The sequence below is a fragment of the Apteryx mantelli genome, chromosome 5 (genome assembly GCF_036417845.1).
Source record: "Apteryx mantelli isolate bAptMan1 chromosome 5, bAptMan1.hap1, whole genome shotgun sequence".
NCBI lineage: Eukaryota > Metazoa > Chordata > Aves > Apterygiformes > Apterygidae > Apteryx > Apteryx mantelli.
In genome coordinates, this window is record NC_089982.1 from 56,217,783 (window position 1) to 56,230,045 (window position 12,263).

General features: G+C 38.0%; 1 protein-coding gene across 1 annotated transcript in view; it reads right to left on the reverse strand.

Annotated features, from left to right (window-relative positions):
• Positions 1-209: 209 nt before the first annotated feature.
• The window catches only part of CEP135 (centrosomal protein 135), an 81,327-nt gene continuing 69,273 nt past the window's right edge, over positions 210-12,263 (reverse strand). The window contains exons 26-27 of the mRNA XM_067298027.1: positions 3,895-3,987; positions 210-289 (exon numbers count right to left, since the gene is read on the reverse strand). Coding sequence (XP_067154128.1) covers positions 283-289; positions 3,895-3,987 — 100 coding nt within the window. The 3' untranslated portion in view covers positions 210-282. The remainder of the gene's footprint in view (positions 290-3,894; positions 3,988-12,263) is intronic.

The window sequence follows — 12,263 nt, forward strand, 5'->3', positions numbered from 1 at the left end:
GATCTATCAATAAGTATCAATAAGAAAAAGAGCTATCAATAGAGTACAGTGCAGTAAGCAGGAGAAAAAAGTTGCTTTTTTTTTTCCAGTTACTCATCTGAAAACACTCAAAAACACGATAATAGAAATTATATAAAATCTAGGCACATCTCAGCACACATCACTGAATCTAGACTCATCTCAAAGAAACAGATGTGCTATGGAAAATAAATTAACTGACCATGTAGCTTTCCCCTTTTTCTAGAAATCAGGTAGTTACATGCTTGTATAGTAGTTTCTCAATCAATTCCTAAGAAAAAAACAAACAATACAATATTTTCAGAAGGTTGCAAATTTTTTTCACTTTAGGAGTCATAGGCTTTGAAGAGATACATTAGAATAGGCCCGTGTAAAAGCAAGAGACCTTAAGAAATAAATTGATTTCTCTATAAGTAGCAAGCAAAATTATATACAGACTTTGTTGATTAATAATGTTAAATATATGAAATGCATCACTAAAGAATCATCATAGAATCATCAAAAAGCTGGTTGCAAGTTAAAATAAAAATATAAATGTATTTTCTCAGATATGAGAAATCTGTGCATTAGATATCTAAATTCCTTTTCTTAATACATGGCTATTTAAGTGATATGTATCCTGAAAGGTTAGTAAGTTCTTGATAATGTGCATTACAGCTTGTTACCCAGATCATTGGCTGGGTTCATCCAGAAATTTCCATAGAGAACAGGCACACATAAATGTGAATGCAAGGTGATTAGCTGAATGCTTTAAACATTCTAGTTGTGATTGTAGAAGCAATTCAGGGTATTTAATCAAATCCCTATCATTAATCTGACTGAAAGATGTGGCTGAGTCCACTACCCTTCTTTAAAAACTGATGTCACCAAGCTTTATTTTATTGTATTTTTCATGTTTGCCTAGTACCAATTCTAGTTGTACTGTTGTGGGAGAAATAAGTGGCTCATTAATTCATGGATGAAAATAATTCACTTAGTTCCCTGAAAGAGACATTCCTAATTTTATTTAAATATAGGTTTGATTTCAGTTTCCTTTGCATCGAGAAGAAGTGGGGCATATCTTGCATTCTTACAGATTAGTTAAACAGAAAAGTTATGGCCACAATATTTGTTAAGCAGAGCACATTTTACACAGACAATATTTAGCTCCATACAGAACACCGGTGGTGTCAGCTCCATTTCTCCAAAGGTTTGAGAAACCTGTAAACAAGTTTTGGTCCAAAACAATATATTATGGAATATAATAAATACTCTGGTTTTATAAAGCGTTATATCTGTTTCCCTGCATGCCTGTGATTGCTGGAAATACACAAAGTGGTTAAAAAAAGCTGAAATTCTGCATGTTTTTAAGGAGAAAGAGTGGAGAAGCAGGAAGCCCCATATTCAGGGAGAACACAGCATACAAAAATAATGGCCATCTTTTTTACAGCTCTGACTGCTAATGAGATGCAGAAAAGCACTGGTAGAGCAAGAATAGAGAGAACAGTCTAACTAATGTTTAAATAGAACCCTATGAGCTAGACAGGAATAAAAAAAAAAAAAAAAAAGCCTCTTAGTCCAGGCTAAGATGACCTCGGAGCAAACAATTCAGCCTTCTATTTTGCAGCTGTTGCAGCACAGCCAAAACACTACAATAAAGACTTTAGTGTGAGTTTTTGCAGCTCAGATAGCAAGTCATTTAGCTCCCGAAGTACACATAGCAAGCCTTGTAGTTTAAGGTGAGCTACAGCTCTTTTATGGAAAATTTGGGTGATGAAAAACACATGCTTTTTTGTTTGCTCTTTTTGTTTGGTATTCCAAACATAATACATGCACTGTGCGAGAGCCATGGAGGATTTAGAAGACATGAACATAGAACGGACTCCTGCATTCAGAAGAAAAATGTGCTTCAATTTATAAAACAAGCTTGGATGCTCCAAGACATGTTTTTTCCATGAAGAACTGAATTCTCAGCGTGCTGCTCCCAATCAGTGTCCCAGAACACTAGTTAATGCATTGATCCAAGAAACTGAACCAGAATAGAAATACAGTGATTTGAAAACTAGGACCTACAGATATTAATGGTGCATTTTGTAGGCTAAATGTTAGCAATGTCCATCTGCAGTTCAAAATCAGCTAGGATGAACATTTGACAGCTCACTTCATCCGGAGCCAAGGGCAAATGTAGAATGGATCCATCACTTCGGCCTGTATTTCTGAAGCCTAATGGCTGCCAGAAAGAAGCCTTCGCATATTAAATAATGACAGATAGCCACCAGCTATAGGCAGTCCCATTAAGCTTGACATTATGATCCCAAGGTGTGGTATATCATTGGTGCTCTCAGTGACAGAAATCCCCCACCAGAGACAGCTCTGTCATGGCAGAGTGTGTAAAGATCTTATGCTGCTTCTAACAGAAGGATGATTTCCAGAAGTGACTGCTATACTAAGCTATAATGAATAAATTATTATAAAAAAGACTAGTTTAGTGTATAGGGAGTTGTGTCAACGGACTGGAATTGCCTTTGACCCTCTGAAGTAAAAGGGTTCACATACCCAAACAATTAATAGGAAAGGTCAAGTTAAGCAGAGAACTCATACACAGGTGCAAGTGTATGTTGTGTATGTTGTGTATGTTTTCCTCATGTTCAGATGGAACTTCCTGTGTTTCAGTTTGTGCCCGTTGCCTTGTGTCCTGTCGCTGGGCACCACTGAAAAGAGTCGGGCCTCATCCTCTTGACACCCTTCCTTTAGATATTTTTATGCACTGATAAGATCCCCTCTCAGCCTTCTCTTCTCCAGGCTAAACAGGTCCAGCTCTCTCAGCCTTTCCTCATAAGAGAGATGCTTCAGGCCCCTAATCATCTTTGTGGCCCTTCGCTGGACTTGCTCCAGTAGTGCCACATCCCTCTTGTACTGGGGAGCCCAGAACTGGACGCAGTATTCCAGATGTGGCCTCAGCAGGGCTGAGTAGAGGGGGAGGATCACCTCCCTCGACCTGCTGGCAACACTCTTCCTGATGCACCCCAGGATACCATTGGCCTTCTTGGCCACAAGGGCACATTGCTGCCTCATGCTTAACTTGGTGTCCACCAGCACTCCCAGGTCCTTCTCTGCAGAGCTGCTTTCCAGCAGGTCAACCCCCAACCTGTACTGGTGCATGGGGTTATTCCTCCCCAGGTGCAGGACCCTGCACTTGCCTTTGCTGACCTTCATGAGGTTCCTCTCCGCCCACCTCTCCAGCCTGTCCAGGTCTCTCTGAATGGCAGCACAGCCCTCCGGCGTATCGGCTACTCCTCCCAGTTTTGTATCGTCGGCAAACTTGCTGAGGGTGCACTCTGCCCCTTCATCCAGGTCATTGATGAAGAAGTTGAACAAGACTGGACCCACTGTTGGGTTGTTTTTTTTCCTTGCTGGAGCTGCTAGGATACCATGGTGACAGACACTAGAAATATCTACAATTTGGAGACAAAGCTAGATGCAGGTGTAATCCACTCCAGCACAGAAGCCCAGCAGGAGGCTCGTGTCACTTATTCTTGGATCAATGCAGATCCTTTGCAATGTAGTAAATTCTACCTGGGATAGAGCAAATCTGCTTACTGTCATTTCAACATATTTGCTTCTTACCTAACTCCCCAGGTGGACTCAAAGACTAAATCTCAGGGTTGTGCACAACCTCCCACTACTGAGGGCAGAGAAATGTGTCTTAATTTAGACTTCTACTTGAGCAAAGTTTTGGAAAGACTGGATCTGCACTGTAGAGAATTCCCCACCTCCCTGGAGGTCAACATACCCGAGTAGTAAAACTGGATATTACATTTTTAGTGCTCAGGACTATGAAGCTTGCCTTGACTGTAAAATCTGGCTACTGCATGGACTGTTATGACCAAAACCCACCAGTTTTTATGGATGAGAAGTTTAGGACTGGCTTCCAGACAGTACAGAGATGCTTCCTGGGTGAAACTCACACAGATGCTCTGAGACAGTATGCTAAAAAACAAAGCAAAAATAAATAAGCACTTGTTTGAAAAGTGCATACAAGGAGGGTTTTTTTTTTTTTTTAACTCTGTGAATAGAGTTCTGCATTTTAAAAGGCAACCACAGTAAGGCAATTATCATTTAGAAGAAAATATCACTTTTTTAGGGTGATAAATTAAAATAGTTTCAACTAACATTAAACATCTGTTCTGAAGGATCTGCCCCTTATTTACAAAAAATGTGCATGTCATTCTACAAAATAAATACTTTCTATGCTAACACAGTGTTGCGGAGGCAGAGCTTTGTTAAGTCAGATTCACGCAAACAACATTACTTGCTGTACTTCCTTATTGAAAAAAGTTGCATTGCCAGACTGACTGTAGTACAAAAATTACAATGTAGTGTTACACCACAGTTAAAATCTTTTTGGCCTCTAATGTTCAATGTAAAAATTGTTCCAAGCATAGAAGAACAGATGCTGACAGCCGCTGCAGTTCTCAGTGTTCATGCCAGTGAACCATATTTACTTGAAAAGGCTATTCACAATATGAATAGTGCTTGATCTGAAGAGAACTCTATTATACAATCTGGTATATATTTCCAGCAAAAATGACACCCCCCCCCCCGATTTTTTTTTCCTTTATCCAGCTTTACTTGTTCTACAAGCTCTTTCTGTCATATTATCCAGTTCACTGCTCTGACACCTCTTGCTTATACATCTGTTGCTTAAAAACAACAAACAAATGGTAAGCAATTCGTAATATCAATGGAGAAATGTATAATCACACTGGTTTAAGAGTTTCAAAAATGCAAATATTTAGAAGATGTAATTCTAATAAACCCAATCTGTATATCCTTTCATGATCTAGACTTCTCCCTAAAAGTATCCACAGTTGCTATCACCCCATTCCCAGCAACAGGATCATCAGTTGTAGTACTAGCACAGATAAACCACTAGTCTTAGGCACAGCATCTTTTTAGTCTTGGTTTTGAGATAAGACTAGACAGCAGTAACAAAAGTATCACATCTGCCCAATATACAAAGAAAATAAATCCTTTCCTAGTACCTTCTCATTAGAGAGGGTATACTGTGCTTGGTGCAAAGCAGGACCAAACCAAGCTGTATTATTGAGCTATTTCAACTGGGTCTTAGCTACAGAAAGCATTCATTCTCACATCTGCACTATCTAGTTACGAGTACACTGATGCAAAATACGGCTGATTATTTTCAACCAGCAGGTTTTCGTTATGTATCTCCATATGACACACAGCCCAAGTGATCCAGCTTAGAATTTCTTTTCTTATATAAATGTGTTACGTAACAAGGAGTTTACAGTCAGACTCTCTGACCACCTCTACAGGTCTCAGCTGTTGTGTTCTGCTCCTGGCGGCGTAAACAGCCACTTAAAATTTCTGGCACCATCCAGTCCCTGACCACAGGCTACTATGGATCAGGTTCCCACAGCCCATGCTCCCCAGAGAATACATGGGAGCACTGTATCGCAATGCTGCTAAGTTATCCACCATGGGAAAAACATCTACCTAGGATCTACCTTCAATTACTCTCTTTTCCTCACAACTCCTACAGGCTTCAAAATATTAACCCTTTTTCATCACTGGGGAAAGTGTGTGTTGGGGGAGTGGGGAACAGAGAACAGAAGGGAACTAAAAACAACAACAACAATACAAAACAAAACAGAAGTATGATATTCCTGTTTGCTGCATTGCTAGTCCACGACTAGCCTGTCATCCTCACCTTGCTGCATGGTGCAAACTTCAGCTCTCAGTAACCTAGCAGAAAGGGAAGAAAGAATCAATGTTGTCCAACAGCCAAGAAGGAAACTGCTGGCAGTTGCATAGGTAGCGTAGTGCTTGAAAACTAAACTTGGCTCCATTTATTTCCCAATGGTAGCTTGTTCAGGGGATCACCAGTCTCCAAATGCCCATAGTCCATAGTTATGCCTACTCAGGTAGGAGAATATGTACAGAATTTGTATCCAGTATTTCTTTCTCGTTTTCTTCTCTGGGAGAAGAGAAAAGAAAAAGGGAACAGGAGGTTTGTCCCCTAATTAAAATGAGAAGAGAACTTCCCTGTTATACTGATAGAGCAAACGTCCTGCAACACTCTATTTCCATCAGTTGGAAACCTGCATAGGGTGCCATGGAGCAAACCAGCTGGGCTTGATCATCATTGACATACACTAACATATTGGTTTATAGGAGTTTTAATGGTTTAGGAGGGTAATTCTAAGCTTTGTCTACTCCAGCATCCCTTCCCTAGCCAAAGCAGAATAAGCATCAGTGTTTCCCAAGAGTCAAGCAGCAGAGCAGAAAGTCATTTTTCCAGCACACACTTTACAGCTGATTCTGCAGGCTTCCACTCTTAAGAGTGGTGCACAAGACTAAAAGTTAAAACAATTACTGAAAAATGGTTCCTGCTTATAATGTGCTATCAACTGTATCAGGGCTGACTAATAAGCAACAACTGAGAAAGGATTATAAAGCATATTTAAAAGAACACAGTGTCATGTTAAGGAGGCATTTTCAGAAAAAAACTCATTTACATGAACTGAGAGCTGAAATACGTATGGTTTAAAAAAAATCACACACAGTCTTCCTCCTTGTTATCTTCACCAGTAACTCTACATTTCTTTCTTTACTTCCACAAATAACTTTTCTTAGCAGTTGCTCTAAACCTTTTGGGATGTAGAATGTAAATTCTAGAATTAGATTTTATGCCGTAAGACCCAGAAAAGGAAAAAACTCATCTTTATAATCTCCCCTGACCTAGAATTTGGTCTTAAAGCCTGACTAACAAGGGTCTAACTTTGCCCATTTCATCACATGTGTTATACTGTTTCAAAACAGGTATGATGAAAGAATGGAATTTTAGAGGCTGGCTAAAATTTCAGCTCTAAAATACTGCTATAACACTCTGCAACTCCAACTAAACAATTTTTAAAAAGCATTCTTAGACTTCCACGTATGCTGAAGCATGTTACTGATAGGATACTAACACTTGACAGATATTTGATTTGCAACTTATGTATTCCTTACTGTGTCCCTACTCAAGGTTGGTAACTTGGCAATCAAGGACACAAAAGGAATTTTCCTCCCAGCCTCATCCTACTCTTAAAACATGATTACCAGTGCTCAAACAAACCATACTGTAGTCAAGACTGCAAAAAGCCCAGTTACAATTACCTTTGAAATACCTGGTTCATGGTAAAGAAATTCAGTTATACATATTGTGCAACATATGCAAATATCAACTCTAACTTCATGACATCTCCTTTTCTCCATTAAATAAGCATGTACTTTCAACTGATCTGTGAGACATCATATGCAGCCTTTTTTCTTTTTCAAATGTTTTCTGGAAGCATAGCCATTTCAGCCTATTAATCTGTACATGAATATAATATTTAAAAAACAACTGATGAAAAAAGTCTCATATTTGGATGGAAAACTGATGATATCAAAAAATTGTTGGGCAAGTCTAAACATCTTCAAAAAAAACTGTTATGCAAACACAAGGTATAGACGACCTAATTACCCACCAAGAGCAGAACAAGCAATCTTATAATATTATATATGCTTGATGCCTTCACTAATATCCTATTCTAATACGTGGTCTGTATAAATGGAATAATGACTTTTTACTTGGGGTGAAAATTACATTTAATTAGATTCTAACTTGTCTTACAGTGCAGAATCTCACATCCTAGAGTGAATTATTCTGTTGTCAAGTGTAGCACAACAGGTACTTCCAACACAGAAACCAGTTTCTGACATTATATATTGTCAACTCCATTTGCAAATAGCCAACTTGAAATGATCACTGTGGATGGAAAGCACACACAGCAAACTGTAGCTGCTTTACAGCAAGCCTGCCTTTGAGAGCTGGGTCACAGATTCCCTGCCAAATTCTCTAGTTCATCACATCTAATCTGTAACGTGTATAGGAGATCACTGAAGCACAAAAAATGTGTCATGTAAAACTAGTAACAGCTTATGATGCATGTGCTGATTTTCAGCACTGGCTTGAAAGCACTTTATTTGCAATAGTCAGGTGAGATTATGTGACTCTGCTCGTTTGCTGTACTGTACTGTTTTCTTTTTATACCTCTGTCTTCTGATATAACATTAAGGTGCTAGTATAAGATTCATAACATATATTAGATGGTTGTTTCAGGCATCAAAAACAAAAAACCCACCAGCATTTCACTAGTCCGGCACTGCTAGATGCATCCTGCCTGTGAACAGAATCTCTTTCTACAGAGCAGCCCTGCTCCATGGAAGTAAGGGGCAGCACTGCAATCAGTTTCAGACCATAATGAGGTCTTCAGAGATCAAGGTAAAGCGCAGTTGTTTGCAACAATCTTCCACTGAGTTGAAATTCTTCAGGGGAAAAATTGCTTTTATTGCTGTTAAGAGTCCTTAAAACATGACAGAATATTATATAGGCAAGAAAATATATCGGGGTTGTTATGAAGATTTTTTTTTTTACATAAGCAAGAAGAAGGAATGCCTATTCCCACAGTGAAGTTAATGAATAAGTGAACTAGGGATTAGCTTTCCCAAATTCAGATGCTCTTCTGAGGCCCAAAGTTGTTACTCCAAGTTTTCTGTCTTAATCTAGATCTGTTTACCTAAATCACAAACCTAAAGGGTGAGAGAATAGTTTCCTCTAGAGTCTTGGCTTTTTTACTGATTCTTCTTTATAAAAGACAAAACCAGCTTGAAGTATATATAACTAAAACTGTCCTCTTGCTCCTAGGCACATCACTGTGACTTCTTATTTATTTTAGACTGTAAACTTAATATCTATTTTAAACTGGCATAACTAAATCATCTACAAAAACAAAATTCTTATCTTATTCAAAGCCTCATTATCATATCATATTGACTAGAGAAACTTATTCTTTCTGGCCTAGCACAATGGAGTTTCAGTCCCCTTGTTATTACTGGCAGCACTGCTTTTGAATGCTACCACAATAAATTTGTTATGCATATTAAACACATGCATACATAGGCATATACAAAATATATCCCAAGAATAAACGTAACACTATTCAGCTATGGAGGCCATATGAGATACAAGAACAAAAAAGCACTGAACAGTATAACCATACTGTCAAATCACTGGATGAAGTAATACAGATGTTATTACATATATTTTCACAGATAATCAAATTGAAGCATACAGTGGTAAAATGCATAGTCTAAAGTTGCTCAGGGGGTCAAAGCCAAAACAACAAAGGCATTTGACTCTAACCCACAGTTTTGTCTTTTGACAGACTTAGCTCATGGCCAACCTGGTATTCCTCATTTGCCAACTTAATGTCCTGAGCCATTCTCCATTCCCCACTGGGCATTAGGTTACTTTGCACTGGTCTTCTTGAATCTACACAGATAAGCTTTGTCTGCATGAAAAGGAAAGATTTAATAAAAGGTACATGGACTTTAAATTTGGTTTAACTTAGATCAGTCATGAAACAACCTCAAAAACTGGTCTAAAACAGAATTAAAAATATTCATGAAACTTTTCAATTAAGTCAGCTTTAAAATCTCAGCTCAGGTTGAACTGCCACCAACCTTTCTGAAAGCCTTCTATCTGAAGGAGGAAAAGATAAATCTGGGTGAGTATTATTCTTCACAGTGCTTTAGCAATTAGCGACTGTAGAAAAAGTGCAACTCTTGTCTGAGCCAGTAGACCTATTTTGTGGGATAGACATTTCACTTTCCTCTTTCTTGATGAGAATTTAGCTTTTTCAAGAAGTCCATAGCTATTAGGAAATCTACATCTCAGTATTAAAAAACTCAGTATTCTTCTTGGTTATATTAATAAAGAAATAAAAAGGGTATCATTTAGAAAATAGCTCTTTATGCACGCACATACAGATACAGGAGAACTCCAGCTTTTCTGTTAATAGTACTGTATCACTTTGTATTTTCTAATGTATAGAAAAAATTCTCTTTCCACTCCGTATGTCAATAACTTCCACTATTACTCTCCTTTATTCCAGTACCTGAATCACCAGTTGTTGCCAATGGGTGATCTGCAAAATTAGGGAGAGTAAAAATTACAATTGTACAACCCAAAAAAGATGCTCCACGTGCTTTGAGTAATGTGCACTTTAGTTCAGTCACACAGTGTGACCAGACCCTCTATGCCAATGAAATGCACACCTGCTTTCAGTCCAGAAGAGGTTAGCTGCAAAGGCAAAAAGACACTAAAACCAATATGCTTATATTGCTAAAAATAAATTGCTATTCCCTGTGTAAAGTTGCTACACAAGAAGAATCTGTCATTTTGCAATGGGGATCAGGATGCATACAACTGACAAAGCAGCCCCTAATGACTCATAGAGCTATGTGCAAATGAGAGAGAGAATGTTACCAGGAAGACAGAGCCGAAGCAGTTGCAGATGTGGACACAGATGAAACCAATGCATGTACTACCTAGACAGTGCCAGGCCAGCATTATTCTTATCTGCAGAGACAGAGTATTGGGCTTTTTGCACAAGACAGCTTCAAATTACCTCAGCTGTTGGATATCAAATCTCAGCTGTCCTGCACAATGATCAAATAAGCAGAGAAAGGTTCTCTTTTTGGATAGATCAAGACAGCCCATTCTATGCGCTGACAAACCAAAGGCCTTCTATCTAAAGTGTTTTAACCGGACACTGAATGACACAGCTCCAAATGATAGCAAATGCCTGGACCTACTGGAGTTTTAAAAAGAATCCAATATTTCAGTTCAGACGATGAGCAGAACGTCACCCAAAATGTCTACAAAGTAGTCTAAGATCAGACATCCCTAAACAGGTAAGGCCCAATGTCAGCCAACGCCGAACTGAAATATACGTGACCCCATTAGCATAGTGTAGATAGCCTGAGATAGTAAGTCCAGATCCTAAGGAAGAATGCAATATAGTCAAAAGATTTTTTGACTATAGCTTTTTTGTGTCCTGCCAACTTGGAGACATTTACATTCAGGAATCTGCTAACAAACTTAAAGGTTTATTATCTCCCCATCACTAGCAATGAACACAGTTTATGTTGCTGGAAAAAATGTTCATATATTGTTTCTTATTTTGCACGGTGACAGTAACTGACATGACGCCAATGCTATATTAAACCATTCACAGCTAAAAACAGAAGTTGATGTGGGTAGAATAGGCTTAGAGCAAACAAACCATCTGTTACTTTTGGGAAGGGGGGGGGATCTGAATCTGAATATGTATAGTGTACTTAATTTTTGAGTGAAGTTTATGAAACTTAACAGAAAAGGTTTTCTTACATTACCAAAAAAAAAAAAAAGGCTAGAGAAACAGACATACCTAAGCAGATATATATATAAATTTTACAGCACAGTAATAGCTTGGGTGATCAGGAAATTATTCACAGAAAACAATGCTGACTAGCGCCTTTGGCAGGTAGCTCTGTTGCATGTTATCTTGGCAATTATGTGAGATGACTAAAGCCAGGTCTGTATCTGAAATAACCTATGCTGAAAAAAGAATGTCCTTCATGTTTTCAGATATGAAAATGGTGTCAAAGACTCATTGCAAATAGCTTTATGAATCCAAGATCTGTCACAGTGCATGGAATATTAAAACAGACATAAGCAGCATAAGAATTCATACAGAAAAAATATATTTCCTAAAGGAAAACATTCTTCTCCAGCAAACTGTTATTTGATATAATGTACTAGAGTTACAAACATCAAACCACTGTAGCATGCATTGACCTATGAACCATTTCTTGTTATCATATTAAAAAGCCATGGTACCAGTGTATTAAAGCCATGGTACTTGGGTATTAAGTAACAGTTGAGCAAAAATACAAGCACTAGATAGATTTGACTTAGGTACCAAGTATATATTATTAAACTATCTTTCAAAGTACTTTCGTATGAAGAGAAAGAACAAACAGTCTATACAGTATAAACATTTCATGCCATTAACCAGTTTTGCATTTTTCCCTTTAGACTTGCTTTTTAAAAAACAAAGAAAAAATATCCACTTTATAAACAGATATATAAATATTTTTAATCACCTTGATTCATACTGTGCAGTCTGCTTTAAAGAGCTCTAGAACACGGGTAAGAACCTAAGCACCACAGAATCAATTCCACTGTTTCCTCCATCACTAAAAAAAATACTATTATTATTTTTAAGCATTCATTCTCACTAGGCATAGAACAGATGTACATATCAACAATGCAAAATAGTAATGAACAAGATCATATAGCACAATTGGGGATTGTTGATGGACACTAATTC